At 42.1% G+C, this 18832-nt stretch overlaps 1 protein-coding gene across 1 annotated transcript in view; it reads right to left on the minus strand.

Moving 5' to 3' along the window:
* SHOC1 (shortage in chiasmata 1) overlaps window positions 1–18832 on the minus strand; it is a 99524-nt gene that overhangs the window by 5108 nt on the left and 75584 nt on the right. The window contains exons 23-29 of the mRNA XM_090037653.1: window positions 18211–18395; window positions 17737–17842; window positions 15048–15159; window positions 11251–11372; window positions 9126–9219; window positions 7891–8022; window positions 6962–7111 (exon numbers count right to left, since the gene is read on the minus strand). Of these exons, the coding sequence (XP_089893779.1) occupies window positions 6962–7111; window positions 7891–8022; window positions 9126–9219; window positions 11251–11372; window positions 15048–15159; window positions 17737–17842; window positions 18211–18395 (901 nt within the window). The remainder of the gene's footprint in view (window positions 1–6961; window positions 7112–7890; window positions 8023–9125; window positions 9220–11250; window positions 11373–15047; window positions 15160–17736; window positions 17843–18210; window positions 18396–18832) is intronic.

Consider the following 18832-nt stretch of genomic DNA (forward strand, 5'->3'; position numbering starts at 1 on the left):
CCCCCCCCTCCTCTCCTCTACCTAAACAGAAACTGATTAAGATGCAATGAGAGACACACCTAAAACCCTCCAGATAAGGGTGACAAAAGTGAAACAACTGCCCTAGGTCTCGTTTGCATCTGAGGTGGGACCAGATGACCATTCATTTACATGAGAGATGGAGAACAGAAAGCCTGAAGCAGAGACTGCAGTGAATTCTGGGATCAGCAAAGCAGGGGAGCACTGCATGATGGGGCATCTGTGCTCCAAATGCTAATCAACCCACATTTACATACACCCAGCTCAGCATTTATCAGACCAGTTCTAATCTGGATTTACAAAGGACCCCCCCCCCCCCCCCCCCCCCCCCCCACACACACACACACACACCTCTAAGCAGAAGTAAGTTTAATAGGCATCTGGGGCCGTACGTTCCCCAGTCCCACTACGGGAGGCCTATGTAAACTTAATTGGCTAAAACTCGGTTTTCGGGTTAGGGAATGCTGAGGCAATAGACCGAGTCAGTGAGGTATGGACAACATTTGAACAATGGTACAGGGTTCATCCCAGCGTCCAGCCCATTGGAGCCCTGTCCACAAGTGTTGTCATACTTTTCCCAAGATGACTGGTGGAAGTCCTCTCCACAACAGGTTATGAACACTCCAATAATTGCCTTAAGTCTGTTAAAAGACTATAGTAAGATCTGGAAAAGTCATGCTACACCAGGCGATGTCCCATCAAGTGTATCTGCTATCCATAGGAATGTCAAGCTGGCTCCTAAGTGTGTGTTTCCTGAGTATCAATCAGTTTCCTGAGATGTTTCAACCACATAACCCCTTGTCAATAGAAAAGACAATTTGATTTACACTATTGAGAATGATTGAAAGAAGCTGAACTGAGGGTATAACAATCTGTAAAAAAAGCAGCAGTATGTGTGCTGACACCACCCGCTTTCTTCTCGAGAGGCTGAAAGAAACAGATTGTCTCCCTTCAAGGACTGTGCTGAGAACTTTGACCTGTCAGCTTTGCAACCCAAGTGCCTTGGACTGGTGAGATCCCAGCTCTCTCTCTAAGCATAGATTTCAGAACCTGAACTGTATTAATTAAGCTTGAGTTAAGTTTCCCCAAATACTTAGTGAAACCAGGGTATACTGTGACTGTTTGTGTTTGTTTTTCCTTTCCATGTCTATTACTACTAGTGCCATTATATATTTCATCTACTTAGCAATAAATGACTTTTATAGCCAAACTGGTGGTAACTGGGTATATTTTTCCTTCTTTACTTCTCTTTCCCCACTTGCTCTGCAGCAACGCTCCTTTTACCTAAGCTAAAGATCCCTGTGAAGCCCAGAAATACTGTGGGGTCTGCTCATCAAGAGGCTAAAAGATTGGGATGTGCTGAGTTTGAAACACATATAGGGATCAGCTTGTACAGGCTGATTGACCCAGTTTGGCTCAGATGTGCCCTAATGAACTGAACGCTGGCCCATGAGGGTGTCATCTGGACACCCAGCCGGATTCAGAGGTATTTTGCTTAAGTGTATGCTTGTGTCTGACCGTAGTTATTGTTGCTCTGATGAACTGATTCTTGGCATATGAGGGTATCAGCTTGTCCATGCTGATCAACCCAGCCAGGTCAGGCATATCACGTTAATCTGTATGTGTGTGTATGACTGATTTGGGGACTGGAGGAACCCAGCCCCACTGAACTGAGTCCTGCAAGATAGCTCCATTGGGGGTGAGGACTTGCAGGGGGAGAGATACAGCTCCGTATAGAAACACCAGTAACACAAGCAGCACATTAACAGAATTACCAAGACCCTAGCCCTAATAAATGAGCACACCCCAAAGTAGCGGGTAAATCTGGTAACACGGAGGCAGTCAGCATGGGTTCATTTAGTGCAGATCCTGCCTGACTAACTTGGTTTCTTTTTACGGTCAGGTCACAAAGTCCCGAAGGATGAAGGTGTCAGGGTGGATGTCATCTTCCTGGACTTTAAGAAGGCCCCTGACATCGTTTCTCACCACATTCTCTTAAAAACACTAGGTGACTGTGGCATTGATACCTACACAGTCAGATGGGTGGCAAATTGGCTAGATGGTCGCACCCAGAGAGTGGTGGTAGACGGGTCACTTTCAACCTGGAGGGATGTGGGCAGTGGACTCCCCCAGGGCTTGGTCCTGGGGCCTGTACTGTGCAACATCTTTATCAGTGATCTGGATGTGGGTGTGGAATGCATCCTGTCCACATTCGCTGATGACACCAAGTTGTGGGGCGAGGTAGGCACACTGGAGGGGAGGGACAGAATCCCGCTAGATCTAGACAGGTTGTAGAGATGGGCAGATGAGAATAGGATGGAGTTCAATGCAGACAAGTGCAAGGTACTGCATCTAGGGAGAAGGAACCTGCAACATACCTATAGGCTGGGAAACATCCTTCTTGTCAATACGGTGGCAGAAAGGGATCTTGGAGTCATTGTTGACTCCAGGATGAACATGAGTCACCAATGTGAAGAAGCGGTCAATAAGGCTAACCGCACCTTGTCATGCAGCTACAGAGGCATCACAAGCAGGTCCAGGGAGGTGATCCTTCCCCTAGATGTGGCTTTGGTCAGGCCACAGTTGGAGTATTGCCTCCAGTTCTGGGTGCCTCACTTCAAGAGGAGTGTGGCCAGCAATGAGAGGGTCCAGAAGAGGGCCACTTGTATGGTCAAAGGACAGCAGGGCAGGCCGAGGAGAGGCTAAAGGGCCTGAACCTATTCAGTCTCCATAAGAGAAGGCTGAGAAGGGAACTGGTAGCTGTTTACAAACTCACCAGGGGGAACCAGTGAGAATTTGGGGATACTCTGTTGCCCCGGGCACCACCCGGGGTTACTAGGAATAACGGCCACAGATTGTTAGAAAGAAGGTTCAGGCTGGACATCAGGGAACATTACTTTACAGTCAGAGCTGCCAGGCTCTGGGAGTCTTCAAGAGGAGGCTGTACAGATATTTGCCTGGGGTGATATGATTTTGCTGGGGTGATATGACCATGACACCCATTCCTGCCCAGGGCAGGGGGTCGGACCTAATGATCTGTTTAGGTCCCTTCTGACCCTAAGCATATGAAACTATAAGATTAATATCTAATAGGGCATTTGTCTTAAATATAAATATACTAAGTAATGCAGTTGGCTCTCAGCTTAGGAAAATCAATTTAATAATTTATTATTTGATTTGTTAAATATCCCAAGAAGTTTTGGCATAAGTTAGTTTGCATCCTGTGTCATACTGAAGTAAAGAATTGATCAGTATAACCCCTTTTTTCTGTCATTCAGATTGGTAGGTCTAATGATGCTTAAACATTGGTATGTGTATATATAATTACCATGACTGTGTTCAGATGGGTATTTAAATCACAGAATCACAGAAAGTGAGGGTTGGCAGGGACCTCAGGAGGTCATCTAGTCCAACCCCCTGCTCAAAGCAGGACCATCCCCAACTAAATCATCCTGGCCAAGGCTTTATCTAGCTGGGTCTTAAAAACCTCCAAGGATGGAGATTCCTCTACCTCTCTGGGTAACCTGTTCCAGTGCTTTACTTCACTGCTTGTGAAAGAGTTTTCCTAGTATCTAACCTAAATTTCCCTTGCTGCAACTTGAGACCATTGCTCCCTGTTCTGTCATCTGCCATCACTGAGAACAGTCTAGCTTCATCCTTTCTGGAACCCCCCTTTTACATCCCCTTTCAGTCTTCTCTTCTCCAGACTAAATAAGCCTATGAGGAGTTCCCTCAGCCTTTCCTTATAAGTCATCTGCCTCAGCCCCTAACCATTTTTGTTGCCCTTTGCTGAACTGTCTCCGATTTGTCCCCATCCTTTCTGTAATGGGGGGCCCAATACCAGACACCGTACTCCAGGTGTGGCCTCACTAGGGCTGAAGAGGGGAAGAATCACTTCCCTTGATCTGCTGGCAACACTCCTACTAATGAAGCCCAGTATGCTGTTAGCCTTCTTTGCAACAAAGGTTACTTTGAAACCTCATGACAACAATTACAGATGGAAAAGCAGGAGTGGAAGAAACAGCATGTTGCGGACCAATCAAGAATCCAGCACCACCTACCCCACACAAAAATACATGTCCAAGCTGCAATAGATAAACACATATCAACCCTGGATTGGCCTAATCAGCCATCTTTGGACAACAGATAAGACAATCGTGGAAGAAAATCATCCTTGACTGCAAGGGAACGCTGAAGAAGAAAAGCCTTCTCCGCAACAAGGGCACACTATTGGTTCGTATTCAGTTTATTGCCCACTGTAACCTTTGGGTCCTTTTGTGCTGAGCCACTGCTTAGCCAGTCAGTCCCTAGCCTGTACCAGTTGTTCTGCCCTAAGTTCAGGAATTTTCACTTATTGAACCTCATAAGATTTCTTTTGGTCCAATCCTAGTCCTACTCTCTGGCATATGTACTGCTCCCCCTTTCAGCCTGAGCATCCAGCCAGTTTTCTATCCATCTTACAGCTCATTCATCCAACCCACAATTCCTTAGCTTGCTTGCAAGACTGTTGAGGGAGACCCTATCAAAAGCCTTGCTGAAGTCAAGATATACCACATCCACTGGTCTCCCCCATCTGCAGAGCCATTTCATCATAGCTGGCTATCAGGTTGGTCAGGCATCTATGAATCTATGAATCTATGCTGACCATTCCTAATCACCTTCTTAGAAATGGATTTCTTGAAGACCTGTTTTATGATTTTTCCAGGGACTGAGGTAAGGCTCACTGGTCTGTAGTTCCCCCAATCCTCCTCCTTCCTTTCTTAAAGAAGGACACTATATTTCCCATTTCCAATCAGCTGGGACCTCTCCCAATTGCTACAAGTTTTCAAAGCCAATGGCCAATGGCTCTTCAATCACATCAGCCAATTCCCTCAGCATCCTTGGATCTATCACATCTGGCCCCATGGACTTGTACACATCCAACTTTTTTAAGTAGTCCTTAATCTTTCCCCACTTCTTTCCCCACTGAGGGCTGCTCACCTCCTCCCCAGACTGTGCTGCCAGGTGCGGTAGTCTGGAAGCTGACCTTGCCTGTGAAGACTGAGGTGAAAAAGGCATTGAGTACTTCATCCTTTTCCACATCATCTGTCACTTAGTTGCCTCCCCCATTCAGAAATGTACCCACTTTCCCTGATTTTGCTCTTCTTGCTGATGTACTTATAGAAACCCTTCTTGTTACCCTTCATGTCCCTTGCTAAGTGCTACTCCAACTGTGCTTTGGCCTTCCTGATTTCATTCCTGCATTCTCAAGCAGTGCTTGTATACTCCTCCCTAGTAGTTTGTCCAAGTTTCCATTTCTTGTAAGCTTCCTTTTTGTGTTTTAGCTCACTGAAGATATCCCTGCTAAGCCAAGCTGGTTTTCTGCCATACTTGCTAGTCTTCCTGAGCATCTGAAAATATGTGAACATCTATTTACTAGTTTCTTTGTAGTAACTCAGTCACATTTTTGTGCACGGTTGGTCTGAATCTACTGAAATTTTGCTCCTTTGTATTGTTACATGAATTGCATACATATGGGGTAGGTGCATTTCATCTCACAAAAAAATCCAGTTAAAAAAGAAACATTATTTTTTAATGGCCATACATTTGTGAAAAGCTGTTTTGACGAGGAGCTAGATCATTTGTAAGGAAAATCATAACAGCTTTTTGACATGTTATATCTGCCTGGCCACAGATTCTGGAGGTGTTTCTGCAATCTCATGGAGAGTTGCTGCTGAAAACAGAGCAGTGAGCAAGATCATTATGTGTGCTTGTTTACTGTGACCAGAATCATCCGCTACAACACTGCTGTTATGCATAAAGGCATGAGGGATGTAAACAGGCTAGGGTGTGGTGGGTATAATGTTGGAGGAGGTGTATACACAGGTCCACTTGTAATTTGGAGAAGGACTGAGCACTCTGTGTATGTTTCATCTATTCAGCTGAGCTTGACTGTTTTTTGTGTCTCTTTTATATTGGGTTGTTATCTAGCTGGGTTTGGCCTCAAGTTTAACAGTGGGAGCTCACCGATTCACCTCCTATATAAACTACCAGACTCCCAGGGGGCACCTAGTCATGCCTCTTTGTTTCTTTTTAAAGATCAAATCACACTATCCAGTTCAAATGCCTACATTCAAGATAAACAGGCAGGTAGCTATTGCATGGTCTTCTGTGGAAGAAGGCCTTCACCACAGTTGCCATCTCTCTAGGCTAGCCTCTCAGCATTAAATATTGGGCATTTCAGGCAGTGAAAAGGTTCATTGGTATGGGATACCCAGGGTAAAAGCAAGGCCATTTAAAAGAAAAAGAAGGTTTGGAAATATTTAATTGAAAAAGTCACTAAATTAGAGAAACGCACACACTGTGGTTGATAAAACCCCTAGTACCCAGCTTCCTAGACAGGAAGTGTAGGGTGGATCACCCTACACACTATCCTGATTGCATAACAGCTCTCAGAGCTTCCATCATATAAAGGGAACTTAGCATAGTTGGAGAACCTGTCCAGTTAGATATGAATAAAGAATACACCAAAGCAATAAAGGCTAATGCAGTGGGCAACTGATAAAAGACTTAGAATAAAATGTTGTTTTATTACCTCTTGTCTATGGGATGCTGGGGTACTGGGTGAGAGGAGGGAATGATGAGGACCCTGGCTGAGAATCACTGGTATAGATGGACATAAGTGTATCTATATATGAGTTTTCTGCAGTGATACAATTGTTCCCATTTTAACATTGTCTCATTCAAGGTCAAAAGGTAGATTTAAGTAACTTGGATCACTACAGAATCATGATAATTCATAACAGCTGCTGCTTATTTCTGAGCAGTCACATTCCTATCTTCTTTAAAGTGGCTAAAATGTGTTTTTTCACCCTTGTAGACCTCAGAAAGCATTTTGTTTGACCTTATTTTTCAGACAATCAGCTGGTCCACCAATTAAATATGTAATTTCATGATGACCAACCTTTAACACCTTTTCTGGAACCTCAGGCAGGAGTTCCTGAAGTTGGTCAAAAGTTGCTGACAAAAGCCTGTTCAGTGAATACCCTCTTTTCAACATGAGCTGAGCTACTAGAGGGTTCAGGCACGGAAAAGCAAGTAAGTGCTTCTCTGCCTAGAGGAAAAAGAAGTCAGTTTATAAATGTTCAAAATGATCCACTTAAGAGATTCAGCTTGCCCTGTCTGTAGAAGGTGAAGAGAATGGCATCATTTTGATGTCTCTGTATACAGAATCCATCACAGAACCAGGATTTTGATCTGGTTACACCCTGAATCTGTGCATTTCTAATGTGCATGTCACCATAACCACAATATCCTGCTAGTGGGAAAACAAATTACATAGAGTAAGAAGGATGTAATATGAACGGCAAGTAACAGTTCCACAATTATGGTTGAAATCGGTGATCCATATAAATTCAATTTTCAATACAGACTCCTGATTTTACCAAAAATCTTAATTTGGTTTCAATATGTCACGTTTACTCTTTAGAGCAGATTTTTTTTAATGTTCAAGAGAAACTGCCCAAGCTGTGCTTGTATTACAGAGCAGTTATATTTTAGAGTGTTTCTAACATTCACATAAATTATATATTGTTGAGCTACTTCTTCAAGTTTTTGGCTTTTGAAGAGTTTGCATTTTACACATTGGCAGGCAAAGTTTTTTGGGTAGATGTGATATCTTTTATTAAACTAACTGAGTAGTCAGAACAAAATTCTTTGCAAGCTTTGCTTGTGCCTCAAGAATTCAAGCCCCTTACATTTATATTTTAGAACAAACCATGAAAACAAACAAAGCAATGAAAACACCCTAGATGGTAAAGAATCTTAGAAAAAGAAAGAAAACTGTTTTTTCTTAAAGCAGTTCACTTTTTGTTAAAGCCCATGCACACAAACCTCAGTTGGCAAGACAGAAAGCCATGATCTGTCCAGCCACTCATGGGGATTTGTCTGGGAAGATACCAGAATGTTGTTAGCAATCTGACGAATTAACAATGCTGTCTCTTCAATCCCTGGTGCAAGAGCCATCTAAAAATAAAGTAAAATTGTATTAGGAATAAATGCTTGTATGTCAATTGTCTGTAGTAGGCAACCAACTAAAAAATTTAGAAGTGGTGGTATAACCTCAAGCCATTAAAATTGCTCCATGAAAATATTATGGAGCAGCTACAAACTCTTACCCTTAAGCCCTACGTGTTAGCCCTGAAGTATTCATGTTCTAAGTGAAGTAAATATTAGATGTGATCAAGTGTATAGATAAAACAATGATTTTCTTTCAAATAAGTAATTCTTGAGAATGTAAAGTTGGTACATTGTAGTAAAGGTGTAATGAATTTGTGGAATTCAGGATAGTTAGCACTTTGAATGGCTACATATTTCCTAATAAGGCACCCATCAAATATATGTTAAAGTCTACAAGGATTGACTGTCAGCTTTGTCTTTCCCTGAAGCTAACTTTCCTGGAAGAACACCTTTGCAACATATTTTAATGTCAGTTTAATAGAAAATCATTTTGTATTTGCAAATTATTTTACGTTACAGATTAAGCACAGAGACCAACTTGGTGAACCACACACATTTATTTTCCCTCCAGTTCCCACTTCCAGTTTTCACTACTAGAAATATTGTTTTCTCCATCCATTTTCTGAAGGAAAAAGCATTTTTATAAACATTTTTTCTTCACATACAATGAAAACATGCAGTAAAATGGTACTCAGAGAGAAAAGTAATGCTTTCTTTTGTTTTTTAAAGCCGTAACGTAATTAGTATCATGAGAGTAATCTGACATTAACTTCTACAAAAATGTGATTTTAATTTAAGAAAAACAAACTCAGACTAGTACAGCAGGGTTCTTGTGCATACCAACAGATTGAAACAATTATATTATCTCAGTATTATGATCTCTGGTGCATTGGATATATGCCTGATTCAATGCCTGTTGAAATCATACACGGGAGTCTTTTTATTGCCTTCACTGGGCATTAGCTCAGTCTCCTACATCCTGTTTTAATCAGGTGTTTAAACTTTTGGTATTCCATAACTTTCACTTTGTTTCCAAAATGTTTTGGCAATGTAATAGTAGTGACACTGGAGATAAAAGCAGGCTTGTAAACTTCCCACCAAAAAATTACCTTCACTTCAAAGTCTTCAGATTTCTGTGCAAATGAAATCAAACCTGCATATATTAAGGCTAGATGATGCAGAGTCTTTCCTGTTAGACTGTACCTGAAACAGAGTTGCATTATAATATCACACGGTTCTAACATCTGCATAAAGGAACTTGAAGACATCTGACAAAGACAAATTCTTCTGCAGCTATATAGTTTATCTAACTAGAACTAAAGCTCCAAAAACATCAATTTAACACGTGACCCTGCGAGAACACACTGAAAAGCAGGAGGGAAAGATGCACTAAGAGAGAAAAACAGTATTTGCCTCCAGTACAAATGAAGTGTTGTGAAGCAAAAGCATGTGAAGAGAACTAAATTAATAAAAGATAGATGTCAGAGATGGCACCTAGAGTGGGAAGAGTTTGTCACTCATCACTGTCTTACAGCACAAGGCACTGGAAATGAAAATGGTAGTTATATTAGAGAGCAGAATTAGAGATTGAAGGACAGTTTTTTCCCATGCTTCTGGGCTTTGCCGGTTCCTGCATGGGGCTGGGAAGGAATTTTTCCCCTCTCCTGCTGCTATGGGCATCAGGGTTCTTTTTTTTCACCTTCCTCAGAAGCACTGGGTGTTGGCTGTCACCAAGGCTGGGGATCTTGGAGTGTGCTGATGCTTCTCCTGGGATTAAAATACCTGAAGGTTCCTGGTAACAGGGTCTTGCCCCTCTGCTGATGGTCAGACCAACTGCCACACTTGGGATCAGGAAGGAATTTTACCTCACAGTCAGACTGATGTCGACCGGGGAAGCGGGGTGAGCAAGGAAGTTTGCTTTCTCTGCAGTGGGGAGGCATAGTCCTCTCCCTTGGATCGCTCACATATATTTTAACAACCACTTTTTAATCTTTGAAGTGGCAGGACATTAACAGCGCCCTCACCCCCTTGCTTTATATGTGGCAGGTCAGGGTATTGATAGTGTTTTGGGACAATGCTTAGTAGCTGTAAGACAGAATTCTTTGTGTAGTTTTAGACAAGCCCTTGTTTAGATAGGGATGATCCTGCCTTGGGCAGGGGGTTGGACTAGATCTGTGGTTCTCAACCTTTCTTGTACCAGGACCCATTGGTAAACACTGATGGCCAGTCCTGGCCCAGTAAATAGTTTAAGTAGAAAACAGCCCCCTGGCCTGGCTGGTGCCCCTCACTCCTGACCTGCTGTCCCCCACTCCAGCCCCCCAGTGTATGGGGCAGGGGGTGGGTGTATGGGGTAAGGGGCAGGAGGGGCAAGCAGCCCCTGGTAGGCTGGAACTCTGCCAGCATGCAAGGAAAAAGCCATGGTTTTCCACATTTTTCGCCTTTAAAGGAGAATCCATTTTTTAAGTTTTTAAAATCATTTTAAAAGTTTGTTCACGACCCTTTCATATATTCTTGTGACCCATTTTTTGGGTCACGACCCATGGGTTGAGAAACACTGGAGTAGATGACTTCCTGAGGGCCCTTCCAGCCCTATTTTCCTGTCATTCTATGACCACTAATGAGCTTGTCAGAGTAGGAAAAGCTTATGGAGCAAAAGCCGAAGAATGACTGGCAGTGACTAACAGACCAGGAGAATACCGACCTACTTGCTGGACAGGCTAGAACGTGATGCAATCATTAATGTACAGGTAATGTGGTAACTTATTTCAACCTATTACAATATAGACTTCCGCTAAGTATTGTTGTCAAGCTGGAGTATGTTCTTTGGGTTAGTTTTTAATTTATCAAAAACAAAGTTGTCTGACCTAAGTATTAAGCTCCTGGAAAATTAATTTCTTAAAACTCAGTTGTTCCATCTCTTCAACATGAGCAAGAATAATCTAAAAACTGAAAATATACCTCTACTGGCTCTATAGATACCCAGATTTCACTGTAATGTAAATTACTCAACTGAGTCCCAGCCTGAAAGCATGATAACACAGAATTTGTGGAAGAAGCCCAACTAAACAAACAAGCTTGTTTGTAGCTATTTATGCTGTTGTAAAAGCAACACACAACTTACCTTGCAATTTGAATGGGGAAATTTTGTTAGACTACCTTGTTATAATAAACCATCTTGTATAGCAGCAATACTGTTTTAGAATATTGCATTTGCAAAATGAATGTTTAACTTACTCTGAACTCAGTCTCTCTCTGGAGTATAAAATGATCCAGCAACAGCTGTACTGGAGAGACAGTGCTATAAGTCTCAGTATGATATTATCGGCAGATTTCTCACAGCTTAGTTCTTCCACATTCTACACAAAAAAAGAGGAAATAAATATTTGAAATGTATTTACAAGGTCAATGAAAAAATCTAAGGGTTCACCACAGCAATATACACATTTGAGAACTAGCATTATTATGTAGACAAGGCACAGGACCAGGAGTTATGAGACTTAGATTCCCCTCCTGACTTTTATTCTGTAGAACCTTCGGAAAGTTATTTGATGTCTCTGTTCCTCAATTATCCCCTCCATAAAATGGGGATAGAATTTATATATTTTGTTAGCATGTTCTAAGGTTTACTGAAAAGTATGACATGAACTGTTATTATTAATCATTACAATATCTTAACCAACCTGTACAAATCACAATATGGATAAATACGAATATAATAGGTTTATGAAGCACAATATGACTAAAAATTACTGTGTAGGAGTTATGTTCTGTTGTAAATATTGATTCATAATTTTATACTCTACCTTTCAATAGCTGTTTTGCTACCTGTAAAGTTTCAGTCCCATCTGTGAATAGACCATTTGATTATAAGGAATCTAAGGAACTTTAATATAGTACTAAACAACATAAATTGTATATGATCTTGTTTTGTGATGTAACTATTACTCTAGTGCAAGGTCTTGTCTAGACTACTTCCTTTCATATCAGGAAGTTATGTAAATTAATCTTCTGGAAGGGTGTTTCACATGACTTATTACATAGACACACAGGGATGCCCCTTGCTGCTCTAGAAGTGGTTAAGGATGGGATGATGATGATGCACGTCTGGATCTACCCAGACCAGGGATGTAATAGCTGGAAAGCTGGTTGTAAGAGTCAGTTACAGGTTGGCTGCTGAATGCAGTGCTTTCATCTATTGTCCTAGACTGGGAAGGGAAAGCAAGACATCTCCCAGCAGAAAGAAAAGAGCTGGTTTCCACAGAGAACTAAGACTGGAAGGCCTGGAGAGTGCTAGTGACTACTAAGGGCCTGGAGTGGTGAAAGGTAGAAGTGAAGAAGGCTTGTGGATGGGAGGGCTGGAGCGTACAGAGAAAAACAACTAAGAACACTGGAGCTGATAATGGGCAGTTGAGAGATGCCTAGATAGCATAATGGCTGACTGTGGGCCCCTGTTGATGGGAGGAAGGAAGTGGGCTTGGGAAGCTGATTAGTGCTGCTGGGTGAATGTGGTCAGGTTAGGTCAGGTTTGTGTCAGGTCAGGTTCACCTGCTACCATACTTTACAGTAGACAGTACTACCTGCAACTGTTAACACCAAGTGCTGGGCAGCGGTTAAATAGCCTAGCCTCCTCTAGGGCAGGGGTGGGCAAAATGTGGCCTGTGGGCCAGATGCGGCCTGCCAGGCCATTCTATCTGGCCTGTGGGGCCCCTAAATAATTTAGAGAATTAATATTTATCTGCCCCTAGCTACTTGTCATGAGGCCCTCGATGGCTTGCCAAAACTCACTAAGTGGCCCTCTGCCCAAAATAATTGCCCGCCCCTGCTCTAGGGCCACTTGTACACATGACAGGGGTTTAGTTCCCCCTAAGTTGAAACAGTGGGTTTTTAATTGTTACAATTAAATACCCACCATTTCAATTTAGGGGCTTCCATCACTATTACTGAAATGGTTTTTTGTTTTTGTGGAGCTGGCCTGCGGCCAAGGGGAGGGAGTGTGGAGGGCAAGCTGCTAGCAGGCCTTGAAGTGCTCAGCATCTGCCTGGGCAGCCCTGGGGGGCGCCACCACTGCAGATGGGAAGACCAGGCCCCCCGCAGCTCAGACACTGCTGGCAGCTTGCCCCACATGGGCAGGCTGTCAGATTTAACTAAAAAAGAAAAAAAAGATCAGGCCTCTCTCTGCTTTTTTTTTCCCTGTTGCACCCTGTGCACTGTCCCCGCTGCATTCCCACTGCCTGGGACCACCCAGGAGTGGGTTGGCTTGCTTCTGGGGCAGTGCAGGAAGGCGGCAGGAGGGCTGTTGGGTATGCTGGAGGCTGGAGAAGGCAGCAGGGACTGTACACAGGGTGTTGGAAACCTGCCAAGCCCAAGCTTCCCTGAGCACACTTGATCTTCCAATGCCCTATGCAGGGTCCCTGCCACCTTCTGTGGCCGCCAGCATACCCACTTTCCTGCTGCCTCCCCGTGCTGCCCTGGGTGTGCTGGTGGCTGCAGAAGGCAGTGGGGACAGTGCATGGGCTACTGGAAGCCCAGGTGGGCTTGAGGATGTATTGCTGTACTTTGTTAGGTAGTAAACTAAAATACATCATCATGTGTTTTAGTTTGTTACATAACAAAGTCATTTATATGTCAATATGCCACTGCATATGTATGACGTGACAAAATTAAATCGCAATATGCTGCCACATCTGTAATGTGTGATGCAATTAAACTGCTAAAAAGGGCAATTTCATCACATGTGCAAGCGTTCTAGGGTGCAAATGGCTTCAGACAGAAGAGCCACTTAGAAAGGGGAGGTACTAGTCTCATCCCTGGCAGTGAAAATGCCGCCAACAGGTTGTGAAGCTAATCTAGGAATGGTGGCCTGAGATGGACAAATGGATGATTTCCTTTGCTCCAGCAGCTCCTGTAGCCAAGGTGGTTTTAAACACACTGGCACCTGACTTTCCTTTGGATTAAATCAGCAAGGCTGAGAGGGGGGTACTGGTGTGTGGGTAGCTCAATGTCTCCATATAAACATCCCACGCTTTTGCACCCTGAAGAGGTCACTTCAGCTTTGCTCTATCTTTCAAGATGTTCAGCGAGGTGATGCCTCATTTGGCTAATTCTTTTGTCTTGCAAGACATACAAATACCTACTATGGGGTTATGGGATGAAGCACAGTAGGCAACCCCATAACTAGACAGTGTGGGGTATAAGAGAGCAGGATGTGCCTGGATTCTTCTACAGAACCCCAGTCAGCATAAAAGATATTTGAGGGCTGCCTAGTGGTGATGTGAGGTCTTGGTGGAGACTGAATGAGGAGTGGCATGCACTGTAAGAGATAAGGACTGCTGGGGTGTTGTGCACCTATGTAAAAAAGCAGTTAAACAGAAACGACTGTGAGAAAGATAATAGCCCGGTAAGACTGTGAAAGGTCAGAGCCTGGGAAGATACCATATACAAAGGGCCATAGACTAGACAAGCAGGAACATCTGTCTGTCAAAATGTGACAAATGCACATCAAAGAGAGGAGCTAACAAATTGGATGGGCCACAACATGCTTTTAATATAAATCTATTTTTAAATGCATGCATTTAAATGCTGTTCAATTTGATTAAAACAATCACTTCAGGGACTGAAGAGCAGAACCGCCAACCCAGGTAAGCAGGGTAAGCATGCTGCAGGTAAGCATGCTGTTGGTCACCTAAAAAGCATGTGCATTGAAAGAAGATGCAACCTACAAATATGGACTTCCTAGCCCTCTGAAAGTTGGAAGCTGTAATATCAACATTAAATCAACCAATGGATACATTGATGGCATAGGTAGAATTTGGATTCACAGAACTTGGGAAATAACTTCTTTGCAGAAGTGTTTGCTTGACACTGTCTGGGCTTGCAACTTACACAGTTTAAACAGGAACAACTGAACAAGTTAGAAGGTTACAGAGAGAGACCTAAAGGGAAAGATTACAACTTGTGTAAATGTAACTGAGTGTAGAACCTGGCCATATTAGTTGCATTTCCAATTTATAGTTGCATAGTCTGTTTTATACCTGCAAAACTATAGCAGTGTGTTCATCTATTGTCAACACAACATATCGATCTGTATCTCCAAAGAGCTGTAATGACTCACTGCAACATCTTTCAACAAAAGTGATCTTATGCCTGCAGAAGTGATACAATTACTCGATATTATTTAAATGAAATTTTGAAATTTTCCTAAAAAGGGAAGGGTTAAATGGAACATGTTATATAGCATGCTTATTAGATTCTTCAGATAAATAATATGAATCCATCTTTTTGCACTTTCCTGAATCCTCAGCTACATTTTAAATTATGGCATATTCAGATAACAGGAATCATCCAGTTTGATATTACCTTGATGCAGTGGCACAGCCTGTGAGAAAGACTACTTTTTCATGACAAAAATAGCATGCAATGTTGAGGCTGAGATTAGTAAGTTAAAAAAAATCACAAGTCCTTTCACAGCATCTGATGAAGTGAGCTTTTGCTCACGAAAGTTTATGCATCTGTGATTTAGTTAGTCTATAAGATGCATCTCTACTATGCCCAATGCTGATATTCATGATGCAGCAAATTAAAAATCCTTAACACCTGCTTAATAGTTGTAACTGTATTACATTGTTCTTGAAATCCAGAAGAAAAACCTTTCAACAACATGCTGTCCTGATCAATTGCTATTTCCACCTGATTTGGTGCTGTCTATACTCCTTTTCTTTATCTTCTTTACCACGTACAGCACAGAGGGAATGAAAGGAATGGAATTCCTCATTAATGACCTTAAATTATCAGGGTGAGGGAAGTGAGCCAACACAATATCCCTCTTTTCCAGTGGCAATGAAAAGCTCTGAGTGAAAAGCAGTAACGGGTCCCTGATTACTCTGCTTGCAGTGAAAACGAACACTAACAGTACAGTCACAAAGTAATAAAACTTTAAGTATGCTCAGGATTATGAAGGAGTCAGGGTAGACCAGTGGCCTCCAACCAGCAGATCCTGATCTACAGGTAGATCCCAGAGCCTTTTTCAGTAGATCTTAGGCTGGGGGAGAGATGGACGCATGTGCATGCACCTACCGCCCCTTTGTTCCCCCAGCTCTAACAGGTCAACAGGGGGAGGGAAGGGGCAAGGACTGACCAAGTGGCTTAGCCAGGAGCAGGGAAAGGTAAGTGGGACCCCAGCCTGGCAGGGTGGTCAGAAGATTGGAGTCTTGCAGACCCAGGAGCCGGGGTGCAATGCCACATTCATCTGGCCACGGGGCAGGTGCTGCTCAGTGCAGCCATGGCACAGAAGCGGGATTGGCACAGCCTGGTGGAGGCCTCAGGGGCCTGTGCCCCTCTCCTCCCCTCCGCCTGTGCTCTGGATGCCTGGGGGGTGGGGCAGGGGTCAGGGCAGGGGGTGGAGCGGAGGGCAGTGCGGTAGATCCTGTGGTGCCCTTTACTTCCAAAAAGTGATCTTCACCATAAAAAGGTTGGAGACCACTGGGGTAGACTATTAGGGTAACAGGCAGAGAAAAACTATTCTTGGCATTGCCTTCCAGGAGATGCAGGGGATCTGAAGTTGACTCTGTCAGCACTGAAGCCCATAGAAAGATGCATCATCTGATATCCAGCACAAAAATCTTATAAAGAACTGAATACTTCATATCTGCTCATTTAAGGCAATGTGACTGGTAAGATGCTGTGAAATTAGAGTTCTTTGTTTATCAGTTTAATTCCCTCAGTAGCAAGAAGACTGTAGGCAAAAGCAGTAACGGGTCCCTGATTACTCTGCTTGCAGTGAAAACGAACACTAACAGTACAGTCACAAAGTAATAAAACTTTAAGTATTAAACATTACATTTATTTCTCTGGACTATTAAACTATTGTTAAAGGCAGCAGATAGGTACAGTTTCACCATTTGCTTTCATTTTACTTCACAGTGTCAAAATTGGCAATGGTTTTCAGTAAGATGGTTAACTCTTACACAATGCTTAGATGGACTACCTTCAATCAGACTTGCAAAAATCATACTTTATTTGTTCTGCCAAACCATGATCAAAAGTCTCTTTTTATGTGTGAGCTTTTTAGACTGTTGAGAAAAACAAATGAATATGATTTCTGATAATGAAAATTGTACACTCGTACAGTGCACTAGTTGCAAAAATTCACATTTTTTCCATTTCCAAAACAAAGATATTCAAACACTCATTCAGAATGATATGAACACCAAGTCTTAGCTTCACAAACAAAGCAGGCACTGACTTATTCAATTACAGAAATACCATAATAAAAATTGGTAACATTAGAAAACATGTAATCTTTTCTTTACTATTGTTTTGAGGCGCATAGTTCTTTTTTTTTTAAAGCAAAAACCTTATGAAAAATTAAGAGACAGACAAACCTCCCTTCTAGCCAATACCCATTTATGAAGTTGTACAGCCCAAAAGATAATTCTTTTTTTTGTGTGTGTGTATGAAACGTTTGGCCTCAAGAAAGAACTGAGAATAAAACTATGGTCTCAGTATTAATCTCAGACTCTGCTTTGATGTACTATTCCACTAACTGAAGAAAGCCATGTATGTGACCATAAAATTTGTTGTATTTCCTTTATTAGATTGTGAACTCTCTAACTTTGTGAATAAATAACCTCATTGCTAATGAAACTATAGATACCTTAGAAATACCCACAGTGAAAAGAACGGATTAACAGATGCATCATAAATAAGGTCAGTTTCACTTACTTGGATTCCAGAAGCTGAAGGATTTCTGGTGAGTTAAGAAGTCCCTCAGATGTAAAAAATACATAGGGAATCTGAGTCTCCAGAAGGAAGGAGCCGAAGTCATTACCTGAAACATTTTCTAAACAAAGAACAGCTTCAAAAATAGGGAGGCCAGGAAGAGTCAGTTTTAAGCATTCACAGTGATCTGCCATCTTGACGGTGCATAACTTTATATATACCCATTAAAATGCTCCTTCTCCCTGTGGGAGTAGGATTTGGGGTTACTTTTTTAAACCAAGAATTGGGGATTTTTTTAAATCAGAGAAGACCAGGATCCCTGGTCATGAGCCAATCTGGCCCACAAAGCTAAACTGTAGCCATTATTCTTTACTAGTCTCTTTCATGAACATACATACACAAATATTTTAAAGAATAAATTCCTTTTTTCAAATGAAAGACCAACCTTTCAGTGGAATTCTAGAAGCTTTTACTTACTCATTACAACAGTTTCTGGGAGAGTAGTTTTAAAAGTTATATAAGGAATGTTCAGATTTTTGCAGAGCTTGTTCCAGCAAGAGTTCTCTGTATAATCAAACTCCACCACTAGAGAGAAATGCGTCCATGGGAAGTCAGCTCGGATATGCTGATAATTTACAATAGCACAGGAGCATTTATTTAAACTGAAGGAGAAACAGCAAAAGAAAAAAAAAATTCTGTTTTAGTGCAACTACTTTCAGTACAAAATTAAAATGGTTACATTTTGAATAAGAAGAGCCAGTCATTTAAATGCCTATTATGAAATTAGATTTTGCTTTCTCTGTATTAAAACATTTAAGTATCTTTTTCTAACTATTTTGTCCATTGCAGTCATCTACAGTAAGGGCTTTCTATTTCCCGCTATCATCAGCTGGATATTGGGGTCTTCTGAATTAGATTTTCATGAAAACTTTGTGCATTGTCACAATCCTATTTCCTTTTTGTCCCCAGCGGATCCTGCATCTGAGAAATGTCAGTGGTTGTTATGGGAGCATTCATGTGCCTAAAGTTAAGCCTGTACTTAAGTGTCGACTTGGGGCCAATATGTTAATCACCTTGCAGAAGAAGGCTGACAAGGCCT

Source organism: Crocodylus siamensis, chromosome 3 (genome assembly GCF_052110815.1).
Source record: "Crocodylus siamensis isolate JL-2025a chromosome 3, ASM5211081v1, whole genome shotgun sequence".
Classification (NCBI taxonomy): Eukaryota; Metazoa; Chordata; order Crocodylia; family Crocodylidae; genus Crocodylus; species Crocodylus siamensis.